The sequence below is a fragment of the Carassius gibelio genome, chromosome B4 (genome assembly GCF_023724105.1).
Source record: "Carassius gibelio isolate Cgi1373 ecotype wild population from Czech Republic chromosome B4, carGib1.2-hapl.c, whole genome shotgun sequence".
In the NCBI taxonomy this organism is placed as follows: Eukaryota; Metazoa; Chordata; class Actinopteri; order Cypriniformes; family Cyprinidae; genus Carassius; species Carassius gibelio.
The window spans coordinates 43,701-61,330 of NC_068399.1; the positions used below are offsets into that span (position 1 = coordinate 43,701).

At 39.7% G+C, this 17,630-nt stretch overlaps 3 protein-coding genes across 3 annotated transcripts in view; 2 read left to right on the forward strand and 1 right to left on the reverse strand.

The window, feature by feature from the left end:
• The window catches only part of LOC127956149 (uncharacterized), a 59,802-nt gene that overhangs the window by 15,504 nt on the left and 26,668 nt on the right, over positions 1–17,630 (reverse strand). The window lies entirely within an intron of this gene.
• On the forward strand, positions 1,896–9,800 carry LOC127956175 (uncharacterized). The gene is made up of 2 exons (XM_052553937.1): positions 1,896–2,473; positions 2,552–9,800. Exons 1-2 carry the CDS (start codon positions 2,051–2,053, stop codon positions 2,783–2,785), a joined length of 657 nt encoding a protein of 218 aa, XP_052409897.1. The 5' UTR covers positions 1,896–2,050; the 3' UTR covers positions 2,786–9,800.
• LOC127956168 (uncharacterized) lies at positions 12,348–17,041 on the forward strand. Its single transcript, XM_052553918.1, has 2 exons — positions 12,348–14,402; positions 14,433–17,041. Exons 1-2 carry the CDS (start codon positions 14,277–14,279, stop codon positions 15,438–15,440), a joined length of 1,134 nt encoding a protein of 377 aa, XP_052409878.1. The 5' UTR covers positions 12,348–14,276; the 3' UTR covers positions 15,441–17,041.

Below are 17,630 nucleotides of genomic sequence, written 5' to 3' on the forward strand. Positions count from 1 at the left end.
GTCTGCCTATCATGGCTATTTCTGTATGGTCTATTGAGGCCTGTCCGTGTCTGGCTATCATGGCTATTTTTCTGTACGGTCTATCGAGGCTGTCTGTGTCTGCCTATCATGGCTATTTCTGTATGGTCTATTGAGGCCTGTCCGTGTCTGGCTATCATGGCTATTTTTCTGTACGGTCTATCGAGGCTGTCTGTGTCTGCCTATCATGGCTATTTCTGTATGGTCTATCGAGGCCTGTCAGTGTCTGGCTATCATGGCTATTTTTCTGTACGGTCTATCGAGGCTGTCTGTGTCTGCCTATCATGGCTATTTCTGTATGGTCTATCGAGGCCTGTCAGTGTCTGGCTATCATGGCTATTTTTCTGTACGGTCTATCGAGGCTGTCTGTGTCTGCCTATCATGGCTATTTCTGTACGGCCTATGGAGGCCTGTCCGTGTCTGCCTATCGTGGCTGTCTGCGTCTGGCCTATCGTGGCTATTTCTGTTCGGTCTATTGGGGCCTGTCCGTGTCTGCCTATCGTGGCTGTCTGCATCTGGCCTATCGTGGCTATTTCTGTTCGGTCTATTGGGGCCTGCCCGTGTCTGCCTATCGTGGCTATTTCTGTTGGTCTATCGAGGCCTGTCTGTGTCTGCCTATCGTGGCTGTCTGTGTCTGGCCTATCGTGGCTGTCTGTGTCTACCTATCGTGGCTGTCTGCGTCTGGCCTATCGTGGCTATTTATGTACGGTCTATCGTGGCTGTCTGTGTCTGCCTATCGTGGCTGTCTGTGTCTGGCCTATTGCGGCTATTTCTGTAAAAACTTTATAAGAGGTTTAATCTAACGTCATCATACTGATAATGCTAACTCTTTTTATATCTTCCAGGAACCTTAGGATTCACAACTTGTGGGTATACTTCATCTATTTTGGGGGGAAGGCTGGCCCCGTCTGGAGGTCTCATAATCCACCTAATTTTGGGGGTTGGCTGCGCCCCTGCCTTCGTCTTCAGGCAGGAAAAAATCATTTTGATGGCATTTATTCTACCGATTAACGAAATGGCAAGAGTCCTCCAAAACATAATAATATTTCTTTTTAATTTTTCTAATAGGGGGGTATAGTTGGCTTCTCGTAGCAAGCTATATTTCCTTATTATAACAATTTCTAGGTAGTTAAATCTGTCTTTAGCTATTTTAAACCAAACTAGGGGAAACTTGTGAAAGATCCTTAAGCCCAACTGGCATAAGTTCACTTTTGTTTAGATTAATTCTATAGCCTGAAAAAGAGCCATATTGTTCAATCACTTTTAAAAGTACAGGGAAACTAGACACAGGTTTAGTCACATATAATAAGACATCATCTGCGTGTAAAGAAATGTTATTTATAGTTGTTTTAGTACAGAGCCCATGAATTCTGTCATCAGAGCGGATGGTTTCCTCTAGAGGCTCAATGGCAAGGGCAAAAAGAAGGGGGGAAAGTGGGCAGCCTTGTCGGGTACCCCTAAATAAAGCAAAAGATGGTGATAAAATTCTATTTGTGAGTATATGTGCCCTAGGGTTTTTATATAGAATTTTGGGCCAAGTGATGAATTTCTCTCCTACTTGGAATTTCTGTAGCATAGCAAAGAGGTAAGGCCACCCAACCTGGTCAAAACCCTTTTCAGCATCTAAGGACAAGATCACCAGATCAGATCGATTATTTTGGGAAGAGTATAAAATATTAAACAAACAACGAAGATTATTAAAAGAACTACGACCTGAAACAAATCCAGTCTGATCAAGATCCACTAGTTTTCTGAGTCTAGTGGCTAATGTCTTCGCTAAAAAAATTTGGTCCACATTAACTTTATTGGCTGCATTTAAAATACATCCCTCCCTGTTTGTTGTTGACGGCTGTACTGCGTTTGAGCTCCGTCAGAACGCCTCGCTATCACTAGTTTTATTTTGATCTCCCGGGTCCGCTATTAGCTTTTAGCCAGTTAGCATCAGCAAGCGTGGTTGCTGCTAACTGCGCTTACATTGCTAATACTCTATTCACACACATTACCACTGCTGTACTCACTGTTACTTGCTTTAATGGCGGATGAATGTCTCCACTCTGTGCCGCTCGAGCTCGAGGCCGTGGGGAAGCAGATTCGCGACCTGGAGGAGAGGCAGGCCCAGCTGAGAGAGCGGAGAGCCGCGCTGGAATCATCCCGGGCTGACGCTCACAAGTCCGGGGTAAGTATACAGCGTGCTGTTAACAGTCCCACCACGTCTACTCCGTGTGTTTCTCTGCACAGGCCCGGTGCACCCAGGACGCGATCTTCCCAGATGTCCTTCACTGCGACGCCGGGACACCACGGACCCTGGGTGCATTCACAACGGAGGACGCAAGCCGGGTCCCGGGCGACGACTTCTCCCCCTCCTGCCTTCGAGATCTCCATCCAGAACCGCTTCGCTCCCCTCCGCGAGACAGGACGCGACGCTGTGATCATCGGAGACTCCATCGTCCGACACGTAAGTGCTACGTTAGCCGAAGGTAAAGTGCACACTCATTGTTTGCCTGGTGCTCGTGTTCGTGATGTTTCTATGCAGATACCCGCGATCCTGAAGGCCGACGAGAGCCCCAGAGCGGTCGTGCTTCACGCCGGGGTTAACGACACCACGCTGCGGCAGACAGAGACGCTGAAGAGGGACTTCAGCAGCCTGATCGAGACGGTTTGCAGCACGATGCCTGTGGCGACGATCGTCGTGTCAGGACCACTGCCCACGTATCGACGAGGACACGAAAGGTTCAGTAGAGTTTTTGCTTTAAATGTCATGGTGTAAAGAACAGAAACTGCTATTTGTTAATAACTGGAATCTTTTCTGGGAGCGTCCTAGACTGTTTCGCGCTGATGGATTACACCCCAGCAAAATTGGAGCGGAGCTGCTCTCTTACAACATCTCCAGGACACTTCGCTCCATGTGACGAGTAAGACAATTCTCAGATAACTATTATGATGAGTTTTGTTCCACCTGCTTAAATGATAAAAGTACTTGCACTGTAAAAACTATTAAGACTGTGTCTGTTCCCCGAATAGTGAGGTCAAAATATAAATATAATGTAGGATCTAGAAAAAATCTTATCGTAATTAAACCAGAAAAATGTAAAGTAAATGAACAAAAACAATTTTTAAAGTTTGGGCTCATAAATATTAGATCACTCAAACCCAAAGCAGTTATTGTAAATGAAATGATCACAGATAATAGTTTTGATTTATTCTGCTTGACTGAAACCTGGCTAAAACCAAATGATTATTTTGGTCTAAATGAGTCTACTCCACCAAACTACTGTTATAAACATGAGCCCCGTCAGACTGGTCGTGGCGGAGGTGTTGCAACAATATATAGTGATATTCTCAATGTTACCCAGAAAACAGGATAAAGGTTTAACTCTTTTGAAATACTTCTGCTAAATGTTACTCTGTCAGACATGCAAAAGAAATCTAATGTATCTCTAGCTCTGGCTACTGTGTATAGACCACCAGGGCCGTATACAGAATTCCTAAAAGAATTTGCAGATTTCCTCTCAGACCTTCTAGTTACAGTTGATAAGGCGCTAATCATGGGAGATTTTAATATTCACGTTGATAATGCAAATGATACATTAGGACTTGCGTTTACTGACCTAAAAAACTCCTTTGGAGTCAAGCAAAATGTCACCGGGCCCACTCATCGTTTTAATCATACACTAGATTTAATTTTATCGCATGGAATCGATCTTACTGCTATAGATATTGTACCTCAAAGTGATGATATTACAGACCATTTCCTTGTATCGTGCATGCTGCGTATAACTGATATTAACTATATGTCGCAGCAATACCGTCTGGGCAGAACTATTGTTCCAGCCACCAAAGAAAGATTCACAAATAACCTGCCTGATCTATCTCAACTGCTATTTGTACCCAAAAAATACACATGGATTAGACGAAATTACTGACAACATTGGCACTATTTTCTCTAATACATTAGAAGCTGTTGCTCCGATCAAATTGAAAAAGGTTAGAGAAAAACGTACTGTACCATGGTATAACAGTAATACTCACTCTCTCAAGAAAGTAACTCATAGTCTTGAACACAAATGGAGAAAAACTAACTTAGAAGTTTTTAGAATTGCATGGAAAAACAGTATGTCCAGCTATAGACAGGCTCTAAAAACTGCTAGGGCAGAGCATATACACAAACTCATTGAAAATAACCAAAACAATCCAAGGTTTTTATTTAGCACAGTGGCTAAGTTAACAAATTACCAGACGCCACCTGATTCAAATATTCCACCAACGTTAAATAGTAATGACTTTATGAATTTCTTCACTGATAAAATAGATAACATTAGAAATACAATAGCGAATGTAGATTCTACAGCGTCTAACACTTCAGTGTCATCCATCGCACCCAAAGATAAACTGCAGTGCTTTACAACCATAGGACAGGAAGAGCTAAATAAACTTATCACTGTATCTAAACCAACAACATGTTTATTAGATCCTGTACCCACTAAATTACTGAAAGAGCTGTTACCTGTAGCCCGAAGAACCGCTTCTCAATATCATTAACTCGTCGTCATCTTTAGGACACGTCCCAAAACCATTCAAGCTGGCGGTTATTAAGCCTCTTATTAAGAAACCAAAACTAGATCCTAGAGTACTGGCAAATTATAGGCCTATTTCAAATCTTCCATTTATGTCTAAAATTTTAGAAAAAGTTGTGTCTGCTCAATTGAGCACCTTCCTGCATAAAAATGATTTCAGTCAGGTTTTAGGCCCCACCATAGCACAGAAACTGCACTTGTTAAAATTACAAATGACCTGCTTCTTGCGTCAGATCAAGGCTGCATCTCATTTCTAGTCTTACTTGATCTTAGTGCTGCATTCAACACCATAGATCATGACATACTCATAGATCGATTACAAAACTATACAGGTATTCAAGGGCAGGCTCTAAGATGGTTTAGATCCTACCTGTCCGATCGCTACCATTTTGTTTACTTAAATGGGGAGTCATCTCATTTATCATCAGTAAAATATGGAGTGCCACAAGGATCCGTCCTAGGTCCCCTTCTATTTTCAATATACATGTTGCCCCTTGGTAATATTATTAGAAAATACGGAATTAGCTTCCACTGTTATGCTGATGATACTCAGCTTTATATCTCAATGAGACCAGATGAAACTTCCCAATTATCTAAGCTAACAGAGTGTGTTAAAAATGTAAAAGATTGGATGACAAATAATTTTCCAATTAAATTCGGACAGAGATACTAATTATTGGACCAAAAAACACTACACAGAATCTTGTAGATTACAGTCTGCAACTAGACGGATGTACTGTTACTTCCTCTACAGTCAGAAATCTGGGTGTTATATAAGACAGCAATTTGTCTTTTGAAAATCATATTTCCAATGTTACAAAAACTGCATTCTTCCATCTTAGAAACATTGCCAAGCTACGAAACATGTTATCTGTTTCTGATGCAGAAAAGCTAGTTCATGCATTCATGACCTCTAGACTGGACTATTGTAGTGCACTTATAGGTGGTTGTCCTGCTTCGTCAATAAACAAGCTACAGGTAGTCCAAAATGCAGCAGCTAGAGTCCTTACGAGGTCAAGAAAATATGATCATATTACCCCAATTTTACAGTCTCTGCACTGGCTACCTATTAAGTTCCGTATCAGTTACAAATGATCATTACTTACCTATAAGGCCCTAAATGGTTTAGCTCCTGCGTACCTAACTAGCCTTCTACCACGTTACAACCCATCACGCACCCTAAGGTCACAAAACGCTGGACTTTTGGTAGTTCCTAGGATAGCAAAGTCCACTAAAGCTTTCTCACATTTGGCTCCCAAACTCTGGAATAGCCTTCCTGATAATGTTTGGGGTTCAGACACACTCTCTCTGTTTAAATCTAGATTAAAAACACATCTCTTTCGCCAAGCATTCGAATAATGTATCTTTTATTTGTGAGTGTAGTTGCATCTGATCAAATGTGCATTTTTATTCATTAGCTTGGGTAAAACTAATTTTACTTTGTTGGATCAGCGGCTATGCTAATGATGTCTCTATTTTGTTTCTATGTTTCGCCACGGGTAACTAGGATTTACACAAGCTCCAGTCTGGATCCAGAACACCTGAGAAGAGATGATGCTGACCCTCAGAGGACCTCAGATGATGCTAACCCTGAATCAACAAACAGAACTAACAATTATTGCTAAATGTGTGACTGAATCATATAATAACTTAATTAATAATATTGATAGTTCATCGTCTAGCTGACTATGTCTTTTATTATTATTATTATTTTTATTTTTTTCTAAAATCCTGTCAAATGTGCACAAACTACTAGTGACTACTAAATATTGTAGAAACATAATTTTCTGTATAGTTGCTTTGTTACGATTTGTTTTGTAAAAAGCGCTATACAAATAAACTTGAATTGAAAAAACTGAAATTGAATTAATGAGAGATATTGGCCTATACCCTCCTACCTCCTCTGGATCCTTGCCCTTCTTAGGTAGAACTGTGATTATCACTTCATTAAATGACTGAGGTAGTCATCCCACCTCAAAAGCCTGGAAGAACATTCTAAGCATATAAGGTCCCAATAGTTTGTAAAATGTTTTATATACCTCACAAGAAATTCCGTCAGGGCTGGGTGATTTACCCCCTTTCAGTGATTTTATGGTGTTCTTTAATTCATCTAATGTTAAATCGGCTCCAAGAAATTCTCCATCCTTTTGGTCCAGCGCATGTTAGATTACAGAAATTTAAAAAGGTCTCCATAGTGGAAGATTCATTAATTATATTTCTAGTATACAATGTTAAAATAGTCATGAGTCATGGTCATTTTCCAACTTTCGTAGTTGTCTAGATAATAGTTTGTGTCGTTTATCACCAAATTTTGTTTCATAAACATTAAAGATCTTGAAAACTTTTCAGATATAATCTGATTGTATCGATATCTATGATTAATATTTTCTTGTGCAGTTCTAAAGAAGGTTTGGTAGCATTCTCATTATCTAATTTACTTAGCTGTCTTTTTAATGATCATAAAGCTGCTGAATTTTGTTTATTTTTTGTACCCTTAAAGGAGATAAAACAACCCCATAAATATGCTTTAAACGTATCCCATAAAAGAGATGGTGAAGTGTTCGGTTGATCATTGGTTTCAAAAAATAACTCAAGCTGTATACGCAGGAACTTACAAAATTTTGTGTCCTATAAGGAACGACTTGAACTCGAAGACTTGTCAGATAAGAGGTGAGGTGAGATAATCACAGACTGAAGACCCAGATAAAGAATGAATTAATCTTTACTGTATCTCATAGCATTTTAGTTTTGTATTGTTTGTAGTGTGATCAACGTTTGTGTAAGTACTAGATGTGTTGGGGAAGTAACACATAACATTTTAAGGTATTATTATTATTATTATTATTATTATTGGGAGACCTCTTCTGCCTGCGGGTGTCGCTGTTGGACAGTGTTTTCTCTACTTCCTGTTAGCCTTCTGTAGCAAATCGTAGCTCCCTGTAGCTGTTTTTATTTTTATTTATTTTTTTAGAATCTTTATCTTACTATCACTCTCTGTTTTTTAAAGTGTTTTTTACAAGTTCATCAAACAACCGCAGTAAGAATATTTCATCAAGCACGGTGAGTAATGGCTTCTCCTGCTATTGTTATTTGCACCTCTTGTCACATGTACAGTTTATCTATCTCTGTCGCAGATGAGGGATTCACATGTGATAAAAGCAGGGAAATAGTTAGGCTGACAGATAAGATTTCAGAATTAGAGACACGCATCCAAACTTTAATTGAGGACAGTAAGAATGTTAGGGCTCTAGATATGGCTTTGGATGCGTCTAGCTCAGGGATTCCTGTACATTGTCCGGTTCCAGCAGAGCCCCTGCAGCAGGGCAACTGGGTGACGGTGAGGCAGCGTAGTCGTGGGTCAAAACACCGCTCTTCTGTTCCGATCAAAAGATTAAACAGGTTCTCCCCACTCAGTGATGCACCCACTGAGAAACCTGATGAAAGTGCTCTAGTTATTGGTGATTCTATTGTACGGAACGTGAATATAGAGACACCAGCCACCATAGTCAAATGTTTACCGGGAGCCAGAGCGCCTGACATCTTGGCAAATTTAAAAGTGCTGGCTAATGCTAAACGTAAATACAGTAAGATTGTTATTCATGCCGGCGCTAATGATGTTCGACTTCGCCAGTCGGAGATCACTAAAAATAACATTAAAGAGGTGTGTGAACTTGCAAGCACGATGTCAGACACTGTAATATGCTCTGGTCCCCTCCCTGCTTACCGTGGTGATGAGATGCATAGCAGATTGTCATCACTCAATGGCTGGATGTCTAAATGGTGCCCACAGAATAACATAGGTTTCATAGACAATTGGACAAGCTTTTGGGGCAGACCTGACCTGTTTAAAAGAGATGGTCTTCATCCCTCCTGGGGTGGTGCTGCTCTTCTGTCTAGAAATATGGCAAATAGTCTTAGTGTTTATACTTGACTAACTGGGGCCCAGGTCAGGAAGCAGACAGACTGGCTAAACCGACCGTCTGCTAGCTGCCTCCCGTCACAGAGGTCAGTTAATTCTCAGCACATAGAGACTCTTTCACCTAGATATCACACTATAGAGACTGTGTCTGTTCCCCGAACTAGAATATACAAAAAACTTCCAAACCAAGTTAAGATTAACAATTTAAATGTTGAAGTTTTTAAATGGGCGTATTGAAACTGTTATGTTTGGAGATTTTAACATAAATTGGTCAGACAAACATAGTAAGCAAAAACTTAAATCAATTATAATTATCAAATTTAACCAGTTAATAAAAGGACCAACAAGAATAACAAAAACAAGAAAACTCTTATTGATTTGGTATTTACAAATAAACCTGAACGGGTAATAAAAACATATAATCTTTTGACAAGTTTGTCTGACCATAACATGATCCTGGTTGTTAGGAAATTAACAAAGAAACGTTTGCAGAATAATTTTAATCAGATCTTTAAACCAGGAAAAGTAGGTATTCCTCAGAGCAAAATGTTAAAATTTGAAAATGATATGAAAAACATAAATTGGGATGATGTATTACAAATTGGTGAATTGGATAAAAACAGTGAAACTGTGATGAGAACTATTGAAAAAACTATTCAAAAATACACACAACCGCTAAAATGTAGACAAAATGTATCTCTAACATGGTTAAATTCAGATATCTATCAACTAATGAAAAAGAGAGATATAGCTTTGAAAAAGTCATTGCTTACAAAAACGCACACAGATATTATACATTTTAAATCATTAAGAAATAAAGTAATTAGTGATATGAGGAAGGCAAAAACTGCATATTTTTAGCAATTGGTTACAGAATCAGGAGGAAATAGCTCATCTCTTTGGAAGTGTATAAATAAACTTTCTAAAAAAGAGGGTACACAAAGAAAACCTTTAGTGGAACTGAACATAAATGGTAGATTAAGTACTGATAGCACTGAAATTGCCAATGAATTTAATAGATATTTTACTCAGTCTGTGGAAGAGCTTGCTATGTGTTTTAAAACTATACAACTACCTCAAAATGTAATAAATGGGCATGGGCGTGCTAGTGGGGGGAAAAGTGGACCTGACTACCCAGGGCCCTGTCTAGAGAGAGGGCCCTTTGAAATTCCATCATTTTTTAATTTTTTTTGTAGCCTAATTCGAATTAATTGGGCCCTCCAATTGAGGTCATTATTCATTTCAAAATATATAAAATATATTGATAACACCAACTGAGAGAATGAACTCAGTGCCAGACACTCTGCCCCCCCCCCCCCCCCCCCAATGGTTTAGTCCGCCCATAGACGGCAACCGGCGGCAAACAAGTAATGCAGTGAGTCTAGAGCCTTGGAGCCTGATCATGCTGTGCAAAAAGCCCAAATAGGGCTTTCAAAAAAAGAAAGACAGGAAGTTAACGTAGTCAACTCCAGACAGCTGCTGCTAATGTATGTATGCTAATGTTAAATCTTTAGTTTAGTTTGTCAACCAGGCTGTTTGTTGCTGTAAGTAAATTATGGGCCAGGCCAGCTAACATCAGGTTGCCAACATTAACCAGTTTCAGAAACAACCAGTGGTTCTGACACACCATCACACACTCATCAATGATTTTGCAAACAAAAAGACTCGTCAGTGGGCATTTACTGGGATGTAGATTACATCTCATTTGACTTTTATTTAGTTTTTTATAGTTGACTTTTTTTTTTCATTATGGCAGGCTTAGCTTAGTTGATTGATTTCTGAGGGTACAGCTGTCTCGTGTTCTCCTGTTAAAAAATAAATGTTTTTAATTTAAAACTTGCATCAGTATCATGGATCAAAATGTTAGTACACAAACCCGATGTAGCCTACGGTTTAAAGGTATTTGAGCACAAGTAGGCCAAATAGATTTAAACACTATTTATACTTGTTTATATTAAAAAAAAAATTGAATTTTCATTTTGCTAACCCGCACCCGTACAATGGCATGTGTAGGGGGCCCACTAACATTGAGAGTATACAGGGCCCAGAATTTGGTGCTACGCCCCTGAATGGCACACCCTCATCCTTTCATATTTCTGAGGTTGATGAACATAAGATACTTCAAATTATTAATCAACTGAATAACTCAAGGGCTAAGATATATTTGGAATGGATACTGCATTTCTAAAAACATATAGTGCTTGTTTGATAAAGCCCTTGGTAAATCTGATAAATGTATCAATTAGAGAAAATAAATTCTCTTCAAATTGGAAAACTAGTATTGTAACTCCAATTTTCAAAGCAGGATCAGCTGATGAGGTTCAGAATTATAGACCAATTTTTATTCTTCTTAGAAAAACATGATTTACTTTATTCTAAACAGTTTGGTTTTAGGCCTAAGTATTCAACAGAAATGGCAAACTGCTATCTCACAGAATTTATTAAGGAATCCTTAGATAAAGTTAATGTAGTAGGTGCAGTGTTTTTAGATCTCAAAAAGGCTTTTGATACTGTGAATCATGAAATTCTACACAAATTAAATTTATTTAACTTCACTCAGCAGGCAATTAATTGGTTTAGATCATATTTAGAATCCTGAGATCAGTGTGCTAAAATTAATAATTCAAGATCAGCTTTACGAAATAATAATATGTTATTTATTGTTTATTTAAAAGGGACAATGCACATTAATTAAAAAAAATTGTTTTACACTCAAAATGTAAAAGCGCCAGAGTTAGCTAGAGAGCTAATTTTCATCTGTAGTCCCTTGGCAGGCAGACACAGCATCATAATGACCTCAAGGGTCAATTTTGGGCCCATTGTTGTTTTCCTTATATGTTAATGATTTTCCAAACTGTTGTAAGCAAACAAAATGTCAGTTATATGCAGATGACACAGTCATTTATGTATCTGCAAAGACTCCAAGTTTAGCCGCAGAAATATTAACAAATGAAATGATTGGTGTGTCACAGTGGTTACAGAACAGTTGTTTGACCCTGAATTGTACAAAAACTGTCTCAATGTGTTTTTCAATCAGAAAGAAGGAAATTAGTGGTTTAGATAAATCAAAAGGAAATTGAAACAGTTAATAATTGTACATATTTAGGTGTTATTTTAGACTCTCATTTGAAATTTGGTATGCATGTTAAGAAGCTATGTAGAACAATCAAAACAAATCTGAATTGTTTTTACATGATTAGATCATATATATCCTTGAAAGCAGCCAAGTTATACATGTATGCAATAATTTTTCCACACTTATCTTACTGTGTGACTGTCTGGAGTCAGATTTCTCAACTGACTATTAAACCTGTTTGATCCATATATAAACAAACACTAAAAGTTTTGGATAAGAAACCAACCAGATGGCATCACTGTAGCATTTTACAAAAATATAGTTTGCCTAGTTTTGAAAATTTTATAAATTCATGTGTTATTAAAATGTTTTTTAAATGTTTAAACAATCTTGCTCCAAAAGTTATATGCAAATTAATATCAAAACAGAGTAGTAGGGGGATCGCTACAAGAGGTGCAACTACACAGAACTGTATAGCACCACAGAGAAAAACTAAATTTGCACAATCTACATTTACAGTTCAAGGTACATTATGGAACAACTTGTCTGCTAAATTGAAAATGCAAACACAGTTGAATATTTTTCAAACAAAACTAAAAAAGTTGTTAAAACAAAAGCAGATATGGAACATTGATGGTTGTACATAGACTTAGTTGTTTATTTTATTTTATTTCATTTTTTGTTGTTTTTTTTATTATTTTTATTTTTTATCTTAAGCCTTAAGCCTAACCAGGGTCTGGGGCTGCAAATTAGCCTAGAAGCCTATATGTAGAGCATCGGCTGCATGAAACTGTAGCAATGTTATACTACATTGTCCCTGTTAAATAAACTGATAAATAAATAATTGAGGTTCAACAAATAAAAAACAGAAGCAATATGGATAAACAAATTATAAAGCTTGGCTTCTTGAATATCAGATCCCTTTCTACGAAAACACTTTTTGTAAATAATATAGATGTACTCTGTTTGACAGAAACTTGGCTAAAACCTGATGATTACATTATTTTAAATGAGTCCACCCCCCAAGATTACTGTTATAAACATGAGCCACGTCTAAAAGGCAAAGGGGGAGGTGTTGCTTCAATTTATAACAACATTTTCAGGATTTCTCAGAGGGCAGGCTTCAAGTATAACTCGTTTGAAGTAATGGTGCTTCATATAACATTATCCAGAGAAACAAATGTTAATGATAAATCCCCTGTTATGGTTGTACTAGCTACTGTATACAGGCCACCAGGGCACCATAAAGACTTTATTAAAGAGTTTGTTGATTTTACATCCAAGTTAGTTCTGGCTGCAGATAAAGTTTTAATAGTTGGTGATTTTAATATCCATGTTGATAAAGAAAAAGATGCATTGGGATCAGCATTTATAGACATTCTGAACTCTGTTGGTGTTAGACAACAGGTTTCAGGACCTACTCATTGTCAAAATCATACTCTAGATTTAATACTGTCACATGGAATTGATGTTGATGGTGTTGAAATTACGCAGCCAAGTGATGATATCTCAGATCATTATTTAGTTCTGTGCAAACTTCATATAGCCAAAATTGTAAATTCTACTTCTTGTAACAAGTATGGAAGAACCATCACTTCTACCACAAAAGACTGCTTTTTAAGTTATCTTCCTGATGTATCCAAATTCCTTAGCATATCCAAAACCTCAGAACAACTTGATGATGTAACAGAAACTATGGACTCTCTCTTTTTTAGCACTTTAAATAAAGTTGCTCCTTTACGCTTAAGGAAGGTTAAGGAAAACAGTTTGACACCATGGTTTAATGAGCATACTCGCACCCTAAAGAGAGCAGCCCGAAAAATGGAACGCAGCTGGAGGAAAACAAAACTTCACAGCAGTAATGACTTTATGAACTACTTTACTTCTAAAATAAACCAACAACATGTATGTTAGACCCTATACCATCTAAGCTCCTAAGCTCCAGAAGTCATAGATCCTATTCTGACTATTATTAATTCCTCATTGTCATTAGGATATGTCCCCAAAACCTTCAAACTTGATGTTATTAAGCCTCTCATCAAAAAACCACAACTTGACCCCAAAGAACTAGTTAATTATAGACCAATCTCGAATCTCCCTTTTCTGTCCAAGATACTAGAAAAGGTGGTATCCTCACAATTATATTCCTTCTTAGAGAAAAATGGTATATGTGAGGATTTCCAGTCAGGATTTAGACCGTATCATAGTACTGAGACTGCTCTCCTTAGAGTTACAAATGATCTGCTCTTATCATCTGAACGTGTCACAGTGTCTGGGTTGTGTCCCTGGGTTTCCACTAGATGTCCTCCTTTCCCACGGTGTCTGTCACTTTATTAACTGTCTGTTCCCTTATTTGGTCACCTTCCTCCTTGTTTGGGTTAATTGATTATTCCCCACCTGTCTCCAGGTAACCCAGCCAACCCAGCACCACGAAGCAAGATGGCCGCCAGCCCAGCGCCACAGCACAAGATGGACGCCAGCCCAGCGCCACAGCACAAGATGGCCGCCAACCCAGCGCCACGAGGCAATATGGACGCCAGCACAATGCAACAGCACAAGGTGGTCACTAATCCAGTGCCACGATGCAGGATGGCCGCCAGCTCAGCGCCAACGCCCAAGATGGCCGCTGACTCATTCTTGGAGTATTTCTCCATGCTGTCAAGGATCCTAGAAATTCCCAAGACTGTTCATGTCACGGCTGCTAAGCCAACGTAACAATCCAAGATGGCCGCCAATCCAGCGCTACAGCACAAGATGGCTGCTGGTCCAGTGCCACAGCATGACAGTCACAGCTGACCCTCCAGAGTCGAGTCAGGTTCCAGTTGACTCTCCAGAATCGAGACAGGTTCCAGTGAACCCTCCAGAATCGAGACAGGTTCCAGTGAACCCTCCAGAGTCGAGACAGGTTCCAGTGAACCCTCCAGAGCCGAGACAGGTTCCAGTGAACCCTCCAGAGTCGAGTCAGGTTCCAGTGAACTCTCCAGAGTCGAGTCAGGTGTTCGTGGACCCTCCAGAGTTAGGGCTAGTCACCGCTGACCTTCCAGAGTCAGAGCTAGTCACTGATGACCTTCCAGAGTCAGGGCTAGTCACTGATGACCTTCCAGAGCCAGGGCTGGGTACCATGGACTTTCCAGAGACAAGGCTGGTCACTGTTGACTTTTCAGAGTCAAGTCAAGTCACTGTTGATCTTCAAGGACTGTGTCAAGTCACAGGTGATCTTCTAGGATTGAGTCAAGTCACTGGTGATCTTCATGAACAAAGGCAAGTCACCATTGATCTTCATGAGCAAATACAAGTCACCAATGATCTTCGCGAGCAGAGTCAGGGCAGCACCGATCTTCTGGAGTCCAGTAAAGACACCAGGGGATTACCAGAGTTTCGTCGTCCCGTTGGTCCGGCCGCATGGAGGTCTGCTCCACTTTGGGGGGCTCTCGTCCTGACCACATGGCTGTGGTGGTCTTCTGCTCCACCCTGGGGGGCTCTCGCCCTGACCACATGGTTGTGGTGGTCTTCTGCTCCGCCCTGGGGGACTCCGGCCTCGACCACAAGGATGTGGTGGTCTTCTGCTCCGCCCTGGGGAGCTTCCGGCCTGACCACACGGTTGTGGTGGTCTTCCGCTCCACCCTGGAGGGCTCTGGCTTCGACCACAAAGAACGTGGTGGTCTTCTGCTCCGCCAAGGGGGGCTATCGCCCTGGCTACACGGTTGTGGTGGTCTTCCGCTCTGCCCTGGAGGACTCTGGCCTCGACCACAAGGATGTGGTGGTCTTCTGCTCTGCCCTGGGGGGCTTCATGTTGTTTTTTGCCTTTTGTTTTTGTGTTCACCTTCTGTGTATTTATACCCGGTCTGTCTGAGTATGTGTCACAGAGTCCTTGTCTAATGTCTTGTTATTCCGTAGTCTTGATCCTGCCTTGTGTTTTGTCTGTTCTTGTTTATTTGGATTCTCTGGTTTTGACCCTGCCTGGACTGTTTACCCTTTTGGATTACCCCTTCATAAATATCTTACCTGCACTTGGATCTCTCCGTGTTTCCTGTATCACCGAACGTGACAGATCGTGGGTGTATTTATCTATTAGTTTTATTGGATCTTAGTGCTGCGTTTGACACAATTGACCACAACATTCTTTTGCATAGACTTGAACACTTTGTTGGCATCAGTGGAAGTGCATTAGCATGGTTTAAATTGTACTTATATGACCGCCATCAGTTCATAGCAGTGAATGAAGATGTATCATATCGATCACAAGTGCGGTATGCAGTACCTCAAGGCTCAGTACTAGGGACGCTACTCTTCACGCTTTATATGTTACCCTTTGGAGATATCATCAGGAGACATGGTGTTAGCTTTCACTCTTATGTTGATGATACTCAGCTCTATATTTCTTCGCGGCCCGGTGTAACACACCAATTTGAAAAACTAATGGAATGCATAGTCAATATAAAAAACTAGATGATGAGTAATTTCTTACTGCTAAATTCTGAAAAAACAGGTGTTAATTATAGGACCTAAAAACTCTGCTTGTAATAACCTAGAACACTGTCTAAGACTTGATGGTTGCTCTGTCAATTCTTCGTCATCAGTTAGGAACCTAGGTGTGCTATTTGATCGCAATCTTTCCTTAGAAAGCCACATTTCTAGCATTTGTAAAATTGCATTTTTCCATCTCAAAAATATATCTAAATTACGGCCTATGCTCTTAATGTCAAATGCAGAAATGTTAATCCATGCATTTATGACTTCAAGGTTAGACTATTGTAATGCTTTATTGGGTGGTTGTTCTGCACGCTTGGTAAACAAACTACAGCTAGTCCAAAATGCAGCAGCAAGAGTTCTTACTAGAACCAGGAAGTATGACCATATTAGCCCGGTCCTGTCCACACTGCACTGGCTCCCTATCAAACATCGTATAGATTTTAAAATATTGCTTATTACTTATAAAGCCCTGAATGGTTTAGCACCTCAGTATTTGAATGAGCTCCTTTTACATTATAATCCTCTACGTCCGCTACGTTCTCAAAACTCAGGCAATTTGATAATACCTAGAATATCAAAATCAACTGCGGGCGGCAGATCCTTTTCCTATTTGGCGCCTAAACTCTGGAATAACCTACCTAACATTGTTCGGGAGGCAGACACACTCTTGCAGTTTAAATCTAGATTAAAGACCCATCTCTTTAACCTGGCATACACATAACATACTAATATGCTTTTCATATCCAAATCCGTTAAAGGATTTTTAGGCTGCATTAATTAGGTAAACCAGAACCGGAAACACTTCCCATAACACCCTATGTACTTGCTACATCATTAGAAGAATGGCATCTACGCTAATATTTGTCTGTTTCTCTCTTGTTCCGAGGTCACCGTAGCCACCAGATCCAGTCTGTGTCCAGATCAGAGGGTCACTGCAGTCACCCGGATCCAGTACGTATCCAGACCAGATGGTGGATCAGCACCTAGATAGGACCTCTATTGCCCTGAAAGACAGCAGAGACCAGGACAACTAGAGCCCCAGATACAGATCCCCTGTAAAGACCTTGTCTCAGAGGACCACCAGGACAAGACCACAGGAAACAGATGATTCTTCTGCACAATCTGACTTTGCTGCAGCCTGGAATTGAACTACTGGTTTCGTCTGGTCAGAGGAGAACTGGCCCCCAGCAATAATCATTTTGCATTATTGACACACTGTTTTCCTAATGAATGTTGTTCAGTTGCTTTGACGCAATGTATTTTGTTTAAAGCGCTAAATAAATAAAGGTGACTTTGACTGTGATTATTATTATGTATATTAACATATACTGTAGGAGGACAAGCTAAATGGGCTTTACCGCAGCGCATACCACCGTGGCGGTGCAGCGGCATTTACTAAATTCAGTTGCATGTTAAAATAATTTGCTTAACTACCACCAGAGGGGCGCAAAGGGACGAATTTTGAACAGATTGTAATAATAAATAACAAACCAGAATAAAAATATAAAATGTTCTAATCTGTTTGTGTGTTCATATATATATATATATATATATATATATATATATATAT

Excerpts from the sequence above, each read along its gene's own strand:
- LOC127956175 (XM_052553937.1), top strand. The coding sequence starts at position 2,051 with ATGGCGGATGAATGTCTCCACTCTGTGCCGCTCGAGCTCGAGGCCGTG. Across the intron at positions 2,474-2,551 it reads GAGACTCCATCGTCCGACAC|ATACCCGCGATCCTGAAGGC; the intron begins GTAAGTGCTACG and ends GTTTCTATGCAG.
- LOC127956168 (XM_052553918.1), top strand. The coding sequence starts at position 14,277 with ATGTCACGGCTGCTAAGCCAACGTAACAATCCAAGATGGCCGCCAATC. Across the intron at positions 14,403-14,432 it reads ACCCTCCAGAGTCGAGTCAG|GTTCCAGTGAACCCTCCAGA; the intron begins GTTCCAGTTGAC and ends GAATCGAGACAG.